The sequence below is a fragment of the Neoarius graeffei genome, chromosome 10 (assembly GCF_027579695.1).
Source record: "Neoarius graeffei isolate fNeoGra1 chromosome 10, fNeoGra1.pri, whole genome shotgun sequence".
Classification (NCBI taxonomy): domain Eukaryota; kingdom Metazoa; phylum Chordata; class Actinopteri; order Siluriformes; family Ariidae; genus Neoarius; species Neoarius graeffei.
The window spans coordinates 3766307-3783685 of NC_083578.1; the positions used below are offsets into that span (position 1 = coordinate 3766307).

Consider the following 17379-nt stretch of genomic DNA (forward strand, 5'->3'; position numbering starts at 1 on the left):
GATCCGCAGCAGTGTTCCTCACTCCTGGTAAATGCATTGCCCTCAGGCTCAACAGACAAGGGTAAGCCCATGTCAGCAGGCGCCCTGGTGCCACCCTGGTGGTTTATATGATAGACCACAGATGTATTGTCGGTCCTTATAAGGACATGCCGACCCGCTAAAACCGGAAGGAAATGTTTCAAGGCGAGGAAGACGGCCCACAGCTTTAACACATTGATGTGTTGTCCCCGCTGTTGTGGGGCCCGTACGCCCTGGGCAGTCCTGCACTGCCACACTGCGCCCCAGCCGATCAGTGATGCATCGGTGGCGACTACTTCTCTGCGAGAGGGTATGGACCCCATGGGGACCCCCCCCCCCGCGTTAGAAAAGAGCGCTCTCTCCATGGATGTAGACATGAGGAGCAGCTGGTCGTGATTCTGACTGACCTGTGCCTGTGATGTGGATGTAAACCAAGGCTGTTCATCCAGATCTGTAGAGGCCTGAGTGTGAGGAGGCCCAACGGAACTACCGACGAGGCCGTGGTGAGCATACCTAGCAGTGTCTGGAAAGACCTGAAGGTCAGGGTTCGTCCCTTCCTGAAGCGATGTAACGGTCGGACAATATCGCTCACCCGTCGCTGAGACAGGGTTGCCCTCAACAGCCGAGGGTCCAGCTGAAGGCCAAGAAACACAGTCTTCTGGCTGGGTGTAAGGGAGCTCTTGGCGTGGTTCACCCTGAGCCCAAGTTTGGTGATGTGAGAAACCAGCACGGCTGGGTTGCTGAGTGCATCTACCCTTGACTGAGAACAAATCAATCAGTCGTCCAGGTAGGGGAGGATACGCATTCCCCTGCTCTGAAGTAGGGACAGTGCTGCCGCGACGAATCTCATAAAGATTCTGGGAAGTATGCATCCTTCAGATCGATGGTTGTGAACCAATCGTCCCGTCTGATGCTGTTTAAGACATCGGATGTGCGCAGCATACAGAATTTGAAGACCTTGAAGTGGTCGTTCAAATGTCTCAGATCCAGTATGGGGCAAAGCCCACCCCCTTTTTTTGGGATGATGAAATGGGTGGAATAAAACCCACTGTTTTGTGAAGGTGGATCTAATGGCTCGATGGCACCCTTTTTCAGGAGGCTCAAGACCTCCTGGCGTAGTGCCAGAGCTTTGGCCTGGTCTTTTACTATAGTCATTTTGACCCCTTGAACTCTCGGTGGTCGGCATCTGAATTGTATGCTGTAACCCTGAGAGAGGGTGGATATAACCCGGGGTCTGATGTTACCACTTCCCAGTAGGCGAGTTGTTGACTGGTGAAGTGTCCGACCACCGGAGTGGAGTAGTCAACGTCTGCCTCCACGCCCCCTATGGCCCCTGGGGGGGGGGGGGGGGATTGTACCCCGATGTGCCTGTGCGGCGGCACCAAAGAGCTGTCCCGGAATCACTGGGAGAGTGCGGAGGGCCCTCCTGCAGGGCTCTGAGAGTGGTGACTGAGCCAACCATACCTGACGCCTGGCGAGAGTTAAAGACGACATTAGTCTGCCCAGCTCCCTGGACATGAAAGCAAATGCCTGCAGCGAGGCCTTGCTTAGGCTTTGCAGTGATGGGTCTGCTCCAGAAGACTGAAGAGCCTGAGACTGGGCCAGGATCAGGTGAGATAACGAATTGCCTATGCGTGCAGCCCGTGCTGCAGCGTCATAGCTCTTCTTGATGAAGTCATCGGTCAAACGACACTGTGGCTGTGGACAGCGAGCGTCGGGTCTCAACGCCTCGTCCGGCGAAAGGATCAGGGCCGCAAGGGCCGGTTCGATTGTTGGCATGCTGACCAGACCCTGACTGGATGCATCCTGCATCTCTACAGCTCCTCAATAAAGGGGGCTGAAGGTGGAACAGTGAAAACAGCAGAGGGGGAGTCTAAAAAAGGCACGCTGCATCCATACTTCAGATGGCGCCGTGTCCAACCCCAGGTGGGCTAGCGCCATTTTTATCGTGGGCTTGACCATAGTGGAAAGCACGTCCTCCTCTTGGAGCTCCGTGGCCGGGGACAGCACTGGAGGCTGTGGCTCAGGAGGAGTAAATGAAGCAGCAGAGGCGAGAGCATCAGCAGGCCATGCCTCAGGCGGTTGTAGGTTATAGAGCAAAGCCTTAATCTCAGCAAGCTCTGAAGAACCACAATGGAAATAAGTATTTTTACTTTGTTATCCTCCGCAATATTTATATGTTTACATCTTATGTATGTTTTTATTGTGAAATAAATCAATACAATACAAAAAGAAGCCAAGGTGCCCACTCGTTGTGCCAAGGGGTCCACCTTCTGGTACTTGGGCCTACAGGGAGCCTCATGTGACGGCTGCTTAGGGCACTTCCTAGACTTAGGAGGCAGAGCGTAGTCGCTCGGTGCTGGGGCAGTCAAGAGCCCAAACTGCTTTCCAGCTGAGCAAGCCTAGCAGTGCGTCAAGCAAACAAAACGAAATATCCGCGGCGGAGTCAGGAGCGAACATACTCACCCAACCGCGTTTAGGTAATCAGCAATCAAAGCTGAAATAAACAAGCTACAGCGCGAATCAAAAGCGCACAAACACCAAATAAGTATCACACTTGCAACCAAAGGATACTTATTAGATCGCTATAAGGCGAAAAAACACCCATATGATCGCGGTGAAACTGAAACTTATAATTAGAAGTTGCTAGCTGCCGAAGTCAGAGTGAACTTACTCATAAACGGTTTCTTACCTTAACCAAATGGCAAATCGCAGTCTTAAGAGGGCGAAAAAAAAACCGCAGCTCCAACCCGTTAAGGGTTTGCAAGACTCCAGCGATTGCTCTTAGAAAAATGACAAAACTCAAAACAACCTGCTCTGCACGAGAAGATGCAAGAGACCGCTTCCGGGGTGAACGCACCTTAAGTACCGGTGCAGTGGCATACGTCACCCCCTGTCGCAAGCGACTTTGTTGGTATATACACTCGAACTGCATGCGCATGTGATGGACATCCAGGTGCTTTAAGCACCGCCTCTGGCGGTCAGGAGAAATGAAATAGAACTGTGCTTTTTATCCTTTTTTGTTCAAGTTCTTGATTAAACTTTAAATGATTTATCATCAGCAATTGCTAATATTCCCATGAAATAGCAATACTTTGAATACTTACCTTTGAAATTAAAACCTTCAGTAAGATATAAACCAAATGATCTTTGAGTTCCTCTAGAGAGACAAACTAAAGAATGCTGGGCATCATTTTCTAAGAGTGCATGATATGCACAATATTCTCATGACATGCTTTTGGAACACCTAATAATCACAATCCAATCAAAACTAAAGAAAAATGAAAGAACATTATGCTAACATTGTTTCTCTGCAGGAGATCTAATGGGCCGAGCTCTACAGAACCTGGACAGTCTCCTGGCAATGCCGTATGGCTGTGGAGAGCAGAACATTTTACGTTTCGCCCCCAACATCTATATCCTGGACTACCTGAAAAGCACCAACCAGCTCACACCTGAGATCAGGAGAAAAGCTCAGAACTACCTCCTGAGCGGTGAGGACTCTTTACAAGACAGAACATCTCTGTAGATTTGAGGATTAGAGCAAGTGCACAAAATGAAAGATAAGGCCATTTATAAATGTACAGATGAGTGCAAAATGCTCAGCTGTTATCTAACACTGAACATGTGGTATGTCCCATTGTGGGGGTGATCAGCAAGTAGCCTTCTGATATGTCTGGGGTAATGCATTTTAATATTTTACTGTTAAGTATTAACATTATCTAGTATGTACTGTACATTTTGTCTTTACTTTCTGATGGAATAGAAAATCTTTATAAAGGGAATCCAAATACCTTCTACTTACAATCTACTAAATCCCCAAACCCCTCTGCTTCTCAGGGATTTAATGGTTTGGTAGAGACTTATCTGGCGGTTGGGAATCGGCAATAACTAAACTAGGATAAAATGAGGTTCTATATGTCCTCTTTTGTGTATCATCTCCTGCACAGGGTATCAGAGACAACTCAACTACAGACACAATGATGGATCTTACAGTGCTTTTGGGATGAGCGATAACTCAGGAAACACATGGTGAGTCTCAGAGAAAACAGATTAAATAGGAAACTAAACAACTCAAGATTTTTTAAACATATTTATATATAAAGTATGTATATAAAATACTTAGACATTCAGCAAGAAAACAAAGTATAGCACAAATGGAGCAGGGATTTTAAGCCTAATTGTAGAAATATTTAGAGATTTTATCTGAGAAAAAAAAAACATGCACAGTAAGCTGACAGTGACATACAATAAAATTGGAAACAGCACCAAAGTGTTTTATTCCTCTTATGCCACAACAATTTACCAACAATTACAATTTTATTCATTAAATAACACATCCTATTTTTCCATTTATTGTTATGGTTGACGTTGTGGGACATCCAAGAAACAAGGCACTTCCTGTTCTGTTCTCAAGTACATTATAGCAGCTATAAATAAACATCCCCATGTTTCACAGTTCAGTAGTCAGTTGGATGTAGTTGCAAGTAAAATCTTTAATCACAACACAAATTATAAAGCAAAGGTGTAGTTTGGGGGGGGGGGTCAAGGGTTGATCCATAGCAATGGTTCCTGGATCAGCACTGAAGCTGATTGTTAGACTCTGTGCTAGAATCAGAATCAACCAATCAGAATCCAGAATTAAACAGCACTTGCCACTTCTGCAATAGTTGTCCAATCATCTGATACCTCTTCACCCAATGTCTGTATCACTACATCCCTAAATTCTGACTTACAATCTTCCTCCCTGAACTTTGATCATTTGATTTTTGGTTTAACTTTCTCTTTCTACTACTTCTTTACCTCTAAGATCATCCTCCCAACCACCATCCAATGATCCTTAGCTAGACTCTCCCCTGCTATCACTTTGCAGTCTCCAGTCTCCTTCAGATTGTATCTCCGACATAAAGTATAGTTCACCTATATATAACACCTTCCTCCACTCTTATGTCACTCCTATGCTCTTCTTTCTTCTTAGTGTGTACTCACCACAGTCATTTCCATCGGCTTTGCAAAAATCCACCACCATCTGCCCTTCCACTTTTCTCTGCTTCACTCCATATGTACCCATCACCTCCTCATCACCACATTCCCTTCTCCAACATGCCCATTTAGGTCTGCTCCAATCATCACACACTCATTTTTTGGTATACATTACATTACAGCCATTTAACAGATGCTTTTATCCAAAGTGAAATACCCAGAGCAGCCTGGGGAGCACTTGGGGGTTAGATGCCTTGCTCAAGGGCACTTCAGCCATTCCTGCTGGTCCAGGGAATAAAACCGGTGACCTTTTGGTCCCAAAGCTCTTTCTCACTTTCAACCACTTCATCCAGCTCACTCCAAAATTCTTTCTCTTCCATCTCGCACCCCACTTGAGGGACATATGCACTAACAATGTTCATCACCCCGTTGATTTCCAGCTTCACACTCATCACTCTGTCACTCACTCTACCTCCAACACACTGTTTACACTTACGGTATACATAATTTTTCCTCCCATCCACACCATGATAGAAAAGCTTGAAACCACCCCTGATGTTTCTGGCCTTAATTCCTTTCCACTTTGTTTACTGTACACACAGTATGTCAGTCTTTCTCCTCTCCATCATATCTGCCAGTTCTCTTCCTTTATCAGTCATAGTGCCAACATTTAACGTTCCAACCATCAGTTTCACTCTCCTGCCTTTTCTACTCTTGCATTTCTTCTGAATTTGCCTTCCACCTCTCTTTCTTCTCCTTTTCCCACCAGTAGCATAGTCTCCACTGGTACCCTGCTGGGAAATAATTCCAGTGGTAGCCATTGTTAGCCCAGGCCTCGACCAATCCGGAATGAAAGTCCTCTTCTTCATCATGCACATAGTTGATTTGGCATGAGTTTTATAGTGGATGCCCTTCCTGATGCAACCATTTATCTAGGCTTGGGACTGGCACTAAGAATGCACTGGCTAAGAATGCATTGGTTTGTACACTGCAGTGGCTGGGTTACCATGGAGGATGCCGCTGCTTGCCTGAAGTTTGCCAAAGAGCACCTTGACGGTCCACAATGCTACAAGGAAAATGTTTTTGTGGACTGATGAAATGAAGGTTGAATTATTAAGGAACACATTACACTGTGTATGGTGTAAAGAAGGTAGATGAAAACATCATCCTAATGGTGAAGTACAGTGGAGGCTGGTTTGGGGCTGGTTTGCTGCCTTGAGGCCTGGACAGTTTGCCACCATTGAGGGGAACATGGATTACCAAGTATATCAAGGTATCCTACAGGATAATGTCAGGGTGGCTATCACCTGAAGCTCAGTAGAAGTTGGGTGAAGCAGCAAAGCAGCAAGACAATGCCTTTCACATAGGGCATCCTAAGAATATGGCTGAACTGAAGCAGTTCTGTAAAGAAGAATGGTCTAAAGTTCCTCCTGAACATTGTGCAGGTCTGATTCGCAGCTACAGGAAAAGGTGGTTTGACCAGTTATTAAATCCAAGGGTTCACTTACTTTTTCCACCAGCACTGTGAATGTTTAATGGGTATGTTCAATAGACATGAAAGATTATAACTGTTTGTGTTATTAGTTAAAACAGATTGTTTGTTCATTATTGTAACTTAGATGAAGATTAGACTATATGTGAAAAAAATATTCATAAATGCAGGTAATTCCCAAGGGTTCAGTTACTTTTTCTTGCCACTGTAGAAGAATAAGAGAATATAAAAGAGTCTTGCTATGTTTTTTTTTTTTTTAACCTCCAAATTAAGACTCGTTATCTGGAACTGCTGTGTTTGTGTCCTCAGGCTGACTGCGACAGTGATGAAGTCTTTCGGACATGCGAAGCGATACATCTATATAGATCAGGTGCATGTGGTTCGGGCAAAGACCTGGCTCAGTGAACAGCAGAAGGCTAATGGATGCTTTACTTCAGTGGGACAACTCTTCCAGAGCAACATGAAGGTCTGCAGACCAGTCTGAGTCCAATACCACACACCATTTGTTAACCTTAAAGTTGTTGCTAAAGAAGGCAACTGGACTTGCTTGAAATCCTTGAAGATGTTTCACCTCTCATCTGAAAGGCTTCTTCAGTTCTGTCTGACTAGTGGGAAGTTTCAGGTATTTATCCTCTAGTGGACCAAAAACAACCCTAAGGAGACAACTGAATACACATCCACACCAAGACTCAACTGACTTCAACAACTAACATGATGGGCAGAGAGAGCCAACGACCCACAGATCACCATAACGACCCTTTAGGATGTTAACCCTGTTCACTCCCGGCCTCCAGTGACCCTAAAGGCCAATTTATGCTGACAACCCAGTCCTCGCAGATGGCGTCGCAGATAGCATCTGCGAAGCCTCTCCCCCTTCGCAGACGCTCTGCGCGCACCTCCCAAAAATTGTGACCACCGCAGAGAGCGTCGCAGACGAGGGCTCTGATTGGTCCACTCTACATCCGCTGTACACGCACTTCCGCTTCCTTACTTTCTCGGTTTTTGTTTTCACGACCGCCATTTTTAAAAACACGAGCGAAGATGGAGCAGCACGAAGAGCGGTTGATCAAGGAAGTGAGGAAGTACGTACATCTATACAACTCCAGTTCTAGTCATTATAAGCATAATTATAAGTAACCGGAGGATAAACACTCCACTAACCACATCCACCAACTACTCCTAGCGACTTCGCGCCCCCTTGCGTTGTGGCGGTGAATAACATCGCGCACGCCTATACTCCCCGCTCAACGATAAATTACAACTGTCTGCGAAAAGCTATCTGCAAAAGCCTTGTCGCAAGAGCATGCAGAGCCCCTAACACCTACAGGATGACTGAGCAGATCAATGACCCATGTGACCTCAATGACTCTCCTTAGGGTTTCTTTTGGTCCACTAGAGGATAAATACTTGAAACTCCCCACTAGTCAGACAGAACTCAAGAAGCCTTTCAGATGAGAGGTGGAATGTCTTCAAGTATTCTGAGCAAGTCCAGTTGCCTTCTATAGCACCTATGGACAACGTTAAGGTTAACAAATGGGATGTGGTATTGGACACAGATATTTTAATGATCACCATGTTTTATGTATTTAGAGTGACATTTAATGTTCATGAATCAAATTACCATACTTCCAAGTGGGTGGCACAGTGGTGTAGTGGTTAGCACTGTTGCCTCACAGCAAGAATGTTCTGGGTTTGAGCCCAGTGGCCAACAGGGCCCTTTCTGTGTGGAGTTTGCATGTTCTCCCCGTGTCTGTGTGGGTTTCCTCCGGTTTCCCCCACAGTCCAAAGACATGAGGTTTGGCTAACTGGTTACTCTAAATTGTCCATAGGTATGAATGTGTGTGTGAACAGTTGTTTCCCAAGCCTGGCAATGGGAAGGTTGCGGCAGGAAGGGCATCTGGCCTATAACTATGCTCCAATTAATATTACATGTGGATCAATAGGGTCCACATGGCAGTGACCACACACATGAGTGGGACAAGCTGGAAGAAGTGAGTGAGTGAAGTGAAGTGAATCAAGTTGCTTCCGGTTACCCAGCTTGTCACGTTACATGGTACATAAACTCCTCTGTTCTGAAGATGTCCAAAAAATTAAAGTCACAGCTTTACCTGACTCTTACAAATCAGTGACACTGGAGATGGATTCCATAAATGTGACATAAACCTCTCCTTAAAGAAAAAAAATGATTGCACACTGGATATTAATGTTATTTAACTCTTTCTGTCTCTCTCTCAGGGAGGAGTGAATAATGATGTGACCCTCACAGCGTACATCACAGCTGCAATGCTGGAACTCAATTATACAATTACAGTGAGTAAACTGTTTCGCTGATGAAAGTTCCTTATACATATCAAGGTCATTGAACAGTGGATCATTACAGTTGTTACAGTGATGAAGAAACACAAAAATGCTCAACATACACTGCAGGAAGTATGGAAGCAAGCAGTGATCCATTTAAAATTAATCTAAACATTTTAAATAAAGATAATCCTTCTAACACAATATTTATGAATTGAAGACATTGGTGTTTTTAAGTCTGATTTTGATATTTTAGATAACATTTGTATCTTTGTAAGGGATCGCAAAATATGTATTTGTTAATCTACGTATTGCAGGATCCTGTGGTGAGAAACGGTCTTAAATGCCTGATGAATGCGTCCGCTCAGGTGAACTCCACCTACACCAAAGCTCTCCTTTTCTACACCTTCACCCTAGCTGGAGATCAGGGAATGAGCACCACACTCATGTCAGAGCTGGATGAAGTGGCCATAACCTCAGGTTTGAAAAAATCTCTCAGAGAAAACTGACATGACATGTCTGACAGCTCAAAGCTTAAAGTGCAGTACAAGTGGATGCTAGATTTTAGTACATCAGAATGTGATTTTGATTTGTGTTTTAATTAGAGACAGCTTATGTTGCGCTATACTCAACTTGCGCTGTAAAATATTAATTAACAGCTATTAACATAAACCAAACAGCAAATATTTCAGAGGTTAAAAGGTGAGCTCTATGTCCTGATTTAAAAAAAAAATCAATTTTAGATAAATTTGTGTTGGCATTTGTTGGAGAATGGTATTTTCAGTCTTGTTGGTGTTGGCTGGTGTCTGTTTGTTTCACAGTAGACAAAGTTGGTGCTTGCTGGTGAGTGTTGGTGTGTTAAAGATTGTTGTTGGAGAATGTCAGTGTTGATAGTGTTGCTTGGCATTTGTTGGTGAATATTTTGTGGTAAAATCTGTTATAGTATCATGAAAGCTAATTAAAAAATATGGGCGGTGCTTCGTTGTTGGAGATTGTAGTCTGTTGGTGATTACTTCATGGAATGTTGATATTTGAGAATTTTGGTGGTTGCTTTTGGTGTATAAATAGAAATCATTGGACTGGGCTCACTGGACTGTAACTTTTGGAGGATGTTGGCAATGGATGGGCAATTTCTATGTCTCATCTCATCTCATTATCTCTAGCCGCTTTATCCTGTTCTCCAGGGTCGCAGGCAAGCTGGAGCCTATCCCAGCTGACTACAGGCGAAAGGCGGGGTACACCCTGGACAAGTCGCCAGGTCATCACAGGGCTGACACATAGACACAGACAACCATTCACACTCACATTCACACCTACGCTCAATTTAGAGTCACCAGTTAACCTAACCTGCATGTCTTTGGACTGTGGGGGAAACCGGAGCACCCGGAGGAAACCTACGCGGACACGGGAAGAACATGCAAACTCCGCACAGAAAGGCCCTCACCAGCCACAGGCAGGGGCGCCGCCAGAAATTTTGGGGCCCATGAAAGATTAGAATTTTGGGCCCCCCAACTTTGCCCACCCTCGTCAAAATTGCACCATTGTCATTATTTGACTTTTGATAGCCCATGGACCTTGAGTTTGTGACTTTATTACATTTTATGTATTAATCTACCAGGGACTAGATGAAAACTGGTCAGTGACTAATTCTGGTGCATTTACAATCACAAATGAAAATTCAAGATTTTGCCACATGCCTTCTTGTGCTAGGACAATTGGTAGTGAAATGTGTGATGTGACTGCTAATAAATCATAGAAAAAGTTTTCTACCCAGCATCAAAATACCTATGGAAATCCCATGGATTGTTATGTCTTAGGTAGAAAGCTGTGTGTACTGTTCTGCAAAAAGGGGATATGTTCAAAGCAAAGTGTGTCTAGACAGAAATTTGAGAGCAAACTGTATATGGAGCTCGCTCATTAAAAACTTCAATCCTAAAGCATTTGGGTTGTATTGCTGCTTACCTCCTTCTCCAAAGGGGGGTTCAGTGGTTTGGTAGGGCGGAGGTCCCCCTGTGGCTGAATCTGTGCATATTTAGGGCACCCCATTAGTTATGAAACTGGTTATTAGCACTAGTTATTAGCACCAGCATAACGTAATATTTCATCTTGTTTATCACACAAGTCAGTTCAGTTATTAAAATGGAAAAAATGTCACTGTACAAACTGTAAAAGTGTTCTCTTGATAGGCTAATCCAACCATGTTCATACTGTTCATTTACAGTACCATTCGCTAATATTTTGAACACGTGAGCGATAGCTACCTTTCTTTGGGAAAAACTGAGTGACCAGTTGCCTGCCTCTCTGGTCCCTCTCAGCTTTCAGCTGCCTTTCTTTACGTTTTTGACAGCCACTCTTCATATTTAGCGATCATAGACTGTACGCACTCCACTGCTGGCTGGCTGCTGCACCGCGACACAGCAGCAAGTAGCGTTGCACTGATGAGCACACAGATTTAACGCATCGCGCTTCTACCAGAACTGGACCGTACCATTTCGCAAAAGGGGGAGGGTTAAATGACAATATGTTGAAACACTCAAAAAATAGACAACCTTGTTCAATTAGCTCATTTTACCAGATGGAATATTGCATTGTTGTTATTTCAAAAGTCTTATTAAAATCATATTATCAGCCCCTTAAAGGGTCCTATGGCAGTGCTGGGCCCCTAGAATTGTTCTAACCTTTCCCCCCCGGCGGCACCCATGGCCACAGGGCTTGAACCTGGACCTTCTTGCTGTGAGGCAACAGCGCTAACCACTACACCACCATGCTGCCCCAATTTCTATGTGTGCTGGTAAAAAATAAATAAATAAATAAAAATCCTGTGTTGGCATTTGAGAATCACAGACTTGTTTGTAGTTTGTTGGTTGTGGATTTCTTGTTGGTTGGAGTTTAGAGGTGATGCTGTTTTGGAAAAGTTGATATTCGACAATTTTTGTGTTAGGGGTTTGACATGATTTTGAACTGTGTTGGTGAATGTGTGTAATTGTTGGATAATGGTGTATAATGTGGGTTTGTGGTGCTCTTTGGAGAGATGTAGGTCAATGACTCAAGTATGTGTGTAATATCTCCCTCAGGGGGTGGGAGACACTGGAGCTCAGTGAATGATGGGATCAAGATGGACTCTTTGGAGGTGGAGATGACTTCATATGTTCTTCTGGCTCTGTTGTCTGGACCCCAGATGCCTGGGTTTGATCTGAGTTACAGTGCCAGCATCGTCCACTGGCTTTCTCGGCAGCAGAACGCTTTGGGGGGCTTTGTGTCTACACAGGTACAAAGTGTTAACATTTAACTTTTAACATTCTACAAATTTTCTATGGGTTTAAGTGTGGTGATTGACTTGTCCATTCCAACACCGTTATTTTCCTCCAGTGGAACCAATTGAGAGTCTCTTTTGCAGTATGTTTTGGATCTTGTCCTGCTGGAATGTCCACCCATGTTTCATCCTCCATGACTCCATTCATTTTCCCTTTGATAATTTGGATTCTGCTGGTACAATGACTAGAGAAACAGTCCCATACCATGATACTTTCACCTCTGAACTTTACTGTAGGTTTGATATTTTTAGGGTCATATGAAGAGCCAAATATGGCACTTTGAAAAGACTGATTGTTTTTCTCTCATCTGAGCACACCACATTCTCCCAGTAATCTATAGGCTTCTCCAAATGTTCTGTAGTAAACTTCAAACAAGCTTCAGCGAGTCTTTTTGAGGTAATGGAGAATGGAGACCATGGCTGTGGAGTGCCCTGCCTATCCTTTTCTCTCTGACAACTGTACCTACTGCTTCCAGCTCTTCCTAGAGCTCTTTTGCTCTTGGGCTACTCTTCTGACTTTTGTTCTGACTGCCTAGTGGGAAATCTTGCAAGGAACTCCTATGTGTGGCTGGTTCAGGGCTGACTGATGATCCTTCCACTTGCAGAAAATTTTTCATGATGTTGCTTATGGGAATATTTAGGAGTTGAGAATTATTTTGGTAACCAGTGCCATTGCTATGTTGCTCAGTAATCTTGTTGTGAAGGTCTTGGTAGATCATGAGATGTTTCTTGCAAGACAGCTTGGAGACAAATGATTGATTTACTTCAATTCAGAGGTGGGTTTCCCTTTTTCAAAGAGTGGAAGTACTAACTGACTAGCATGCATGAACCCAGCTGATTTTAAGTAGCACAGGTAGAAGAACTAATTACAGCAATCAGCTGTGTTTGTTCCTGCATTCAATATTTTTTCCTATGTCATTCTACTTTATTGCACATAACTATTTAATGAATTGTAATATTGTTTTCTTGTAATGTTTAGTTTTATTACATTGACACCAGTGTCTGCTTAACATATAATGTGAATAACTGCACTGGAAATATCTCATTCATCTCATCTCATTATCTCTAGCCGCTTTATCCTGTTCTACAGGGTTGCAGGCAAGCTGGAGCCTATCCCAGCTGACTACGGGCAAAAGGCAGGGTACACCCTGGACAAGTCGCCAGGTCATCACAGGGCTGACACATAGACACAGACAACCATTCACACCTACGGTCAATTTAGAGTCACCAGTTAACCTAACCTGCATGTCTTTGGACTGTGGGGGAAACCGGAGCACCCGGAGGAAACCCACGCGGACACGGGGAGAACATGCAAACTCCACACAGAAAGGCCCTCGCCGGCCACGGGGCTCGAACCCGGACCTTCTTGCTGTGAGGCGACAGCGCTAACCACTACACCACCGTGCCGCCCCACATCCTGATGTATATTTAAAAAAAAAAAAATCTGTTTAACTAATAAGTAATATAACTAACTAATCTACCAGCCAATCAGAAAGTAATATCACAGTTTTTGTTTAGAAAGTTTAGTCAGAAATGTTTACAGCATGCTGCATATATTACTGTCAGCCATGTTGGATTGGGAGGAGAAAAATATAATGGAGGACTAAAAACCAAAATAATTCCATCCATCCAGCCATTTTCTTCCACTTATCTGAAGTCAGGTCGTGGTGGCAGCAGGCTAAGCAAGGTATTCCAGGTGTCCCTCTCCCCAGCAATGCTTTCCAGTTCCTCCTGGGGGATCCCAAGTTGCTCCCAGGCTCGATAAGATATGTAATCTCTCCAGCATGTTCTGGGTCTACCCCAAGGTTTCCTCCCAGTTGGACATGCCCAGAAAACCTCCAAAGGAAGGCTCCCAGGAGGCATCCTAATCAGATGCCTGAACGACCTCAGCTGACTCCTCTTGACATGATGGAGCAGCGGCTCTACTCTGAGATCCCTCTGGATGTCTAAGCTCCTCACCCTATCTCTAAGGTTGAGCCCAGCCACCCTACAGAGAAAGCTCATTTCAGCTGCTTGTATCCGCAATCTCATCCTTTTAGTCACTACCCAAAGCTCATGACCATAGGTGAGGGTTTGAATGTAGATTGACTGGTAAATTGAAAGCTTTGCTTTCCTGTTAAGCTCCCTCTCTTCACCACAACAGTCCAGTACAATGCCCGCATTACTGCTGAGGCCACCCCAAACTGCCTGTCCATCTCATACTCTATTTTACCATCACTCATAAAAAAGACCCTGGGATTCTTGAATTCCTTCACTTGGGGTGGCAACTCACTCCCAACCTGGAGGAAGCACTCCACCGTTTTCTGGCAGAGAACCATGGCCTCAGACTTGGAGGTGCTCTCATTCCTGCTGCTTCACTCTTGGCTGCATACTGTCCCAGTGCTTGCTGAAGGTCACACTCTGAAGAAGCCAACAGAACCACATCATCTGCAAAGAGCAGGAATGCAATTCTGAGGTTCCCAAACCAGACACCCTCCTCACCCTGGCTGCACCTTGAGATCCCATCCATGAATATCACAAACAGAATTGGCAACAAGGGGCAACCTTGGTGGAGTCCAACACTGCAAAAAATAAAAATCTTAGGAAGTTTATTTGTCTATTTTCAAGTCAAAACATCTAGCCACCCTTATTATAAGGTATTGTTGTTTTGCCCAACAAGCAAAACCTCATTTAGCTAGAAAGGCTAGTTTTTAGACAGTCCATCTTGAAAATCTTGTATAGACAAAATGTCTTGAAAAAGTCTTATTTGGAGCACCTTTGAAAATAAAACTTTTTTTTTTTTTAAACAAGTAAGTACATTTTGGAGGGCGGCACGGTGGTGTAGTGGTTAGCGCTGTCGCCTCACAGCAAGAAGGTCCTGGGTTCAAGCCCCGGGGCCGGCGAGGGCCTTTCTGTGTGGAGTTTGCATGTTCTCCCCGTGTCCGCGTGGGTTTCCTCCGGGTGCTCCGGTTTCCCCCACAGTCCAAAGACATGCAGGTTAGGTTAACTGGTGACTCTAAATTGACCGTGAGTGTGAATGGCTGTCCGTGTCTATGTGTCAGCCCTGTGATGACCTGGCGACTTGTCCAGGGTGTACCCCGCCTTTCGCCCGTAGTCAGCTGGGATAGGCTCCAGCTTGCCTGCGACCCTGTAGAAGGATAAAGCGGCGAGATGAGATGAGTACATTTTGGACATTTGTCAAATGCGGTTCATCTTGTTTCAAGAAAAAAAAAGTATGCTTGTTTTGGGAATAAATGAACTTTACTGAAATCTTTGAATCTTTCATTACAATTCATACATTTCAAAACATGTACTCTAGACCAGACAAGTGCCTTCAAAAAGGCTATGAGTGAGTGGAGGGCGTTTTAGTGAGGTCTTTTTGGAATGCTGTGAGTTAAGTTCAGTTTTTTTTGTTGTTTGTTTGTTTTTTGTGCTTGATCTTGTAAACCCCTCGTACACATGAATAGTCAGTGCCCCCAAAATGCACTGTTGCTTTGGTGTTGTCTAAGCACTGTAAGTCAAAATGCGTAGACTTTTTTTTTTTTAATTAATTAATTTTTTTTTGGTGCCTGAGGTCCTGGGGAAGTGGAATCTTAAGAGATATTTTAATGTTTGAATGTTGAAATGGGAAAAAAAATAAACTTGTTGCAATGCTACATGTGTCATCAACTTGATTCAAGATAGTCTCTGGTCTCATATCTAGAGTATTTTACTAATTACAGGTCACAAAAGGAGAATCTTTTAAGCTAGCAATGCTTAGTTGTAGAATTTAACAATCCTAATATTAGTATATTTATCTTAAATTCAGTTTTTACTGCTAAGACTTTGTCATGAATTTAAGTGAAATACCCTTAAAATGAAATAAATAAAAATGACTTGAATGGCTAAATGTAAGAAGTACGATCTTGTTATAAGAACTATTTTGATTATTTTGAGTTAATCAGATTTCACATAAGTTCCCCAATCTTATTTTGGAACTATTTCATCTAAAAACAGGTTAAATTTTTTATCTTACTTTAAGAAATCTTACCAAGTCAAATTTGACTAGTTCCATTGGCAGATTTTTTTTCACCTGATTCAAGCAAATATGCTTTGTTTTACTCTTTTATTTCTTATTCTTGAAAGGCCATTTTTTGCAGTGAAAACCCACCAGAAATGTGTTTGACTTTGTGCTGAGAATTCAGACACCCGCTCACACTTTGCTTGTACAAGGACTTGGCTCGTAGCAATGACCCTGATACCCCATACTCACGCAGTGTCCCCCACAAGAGCCCCCAGGGGACATGGTCATAAGCCATTTCCAAATCTACAAAACACATGTAGACTGGCTGGTCATCTTCCCATGAACCCCCTCAACAACCCTGCCAGGGTAAAGAGCTGGTCCACCATTCCATGGCCAGGATGGAATCCGCATTGTTCCTCCTGAATCTGAGGTTCGACAATTGGTCAGAGTGTCTTTCCCAGCACCCTGGAATAAATTTTCCCAGGGAGGCTGAGCAGTGTGATACCCCTATAATTGGAGCACATTCTCCAGTCTCTGGTCCAGTTGACAACTCTGCTCCTCTCTTCACCCAAGTGTCCAAGACATACTGTATGGCCACAGATCTGATGATATGACCACAAATTCAATCATTAATCTTTTGCCTAAGATGTTCTGGTACCAGGTACACTTGTGAACCACCTTATGCTCGAACATGGTGTTTGTTATGGCCAACCCATGATGAGCACAGAAGTCCAACAACAAAACATCGCTCAGGTTTAGATCAGGCAGGCCATTCCTCCCAATCACCCCCCTTCAGATTTCTCCATCATTGCCCATGTGAGTGTTGAAGTCCCCCAGGAGAACTATGGAGTCCCCAGTTGACACCTTTCCAGGACACCACCCAGCAACTCCAAGACGGCCAAATACTCTGCACCACTGTTTAGTGCATAAGCACAAACAACAGTCAGTTTTCCTCTCAGTAACTTGCAGTCACATAGAGGTGACCCACTCATTCTCCAGGGAGGACTCCTACATAGCAGTGCTCAGCTGGGGGCTTGTGGATATCCCCACACCTGCCCGGTACCTCTCACCTCTCAATGCACCAACTCTAGTGCCTGTCCTTGTGGGTGGTGGGCCCACATGGTGGTGGATCCATGTAATTTCTTCAGGCTGTGCCCAGCTGTGCCCCATGGGCCAAGGCCTGGCCACCAGATGCTTGTTGGCAAGCTCTCCTTGCCGGTTTCCCGCTCCTGGGAGAGATGCTGCAGCTCATTCTTTGCTGTCTCATCAGGGTCTTGAATCACTCTTAGTCTG

The 17379-nt window shown here is 44.2% G+C and overlaps 1 protein-coding gene across 1 annotated transcript in view; it reads left to right on the top strand.

Moving 5' to 3' along the window:
• The window catches only part of LOC132892687 (alpha-2-macroglobulin-like), a 156973-nt gene that overhangs the window by 128092 nt on the left and 11502 nt on the right, over positions 1 to 17379 (top strand). The window contains exons 24-29 of the mRNA XM_060930999.1: positions 3336 to 3512; positions 3969 to 4050; positions 6803 to 6959; positions 8729 to 8803; positions 9109 to 9271; positions 11866 to 12059. Of these exons, the coding sequence (XP_060786982.1) occupies positions 3336 to 3512; positions 3969 to 4050; positions 6803 to 6959; positions 8729 to 8803; positions 9109 to 9271; positions 11866 to 12059 (848 nt within the window). The remainder of the gene's footprint in view (positions 1 to 3335; positions 3513 to 3968; positions 4051 to 6802; positions 6960 to 8728; positions 8804 to 9108; positions 9272 to 11865; positions 12060 to 17379) is intronic.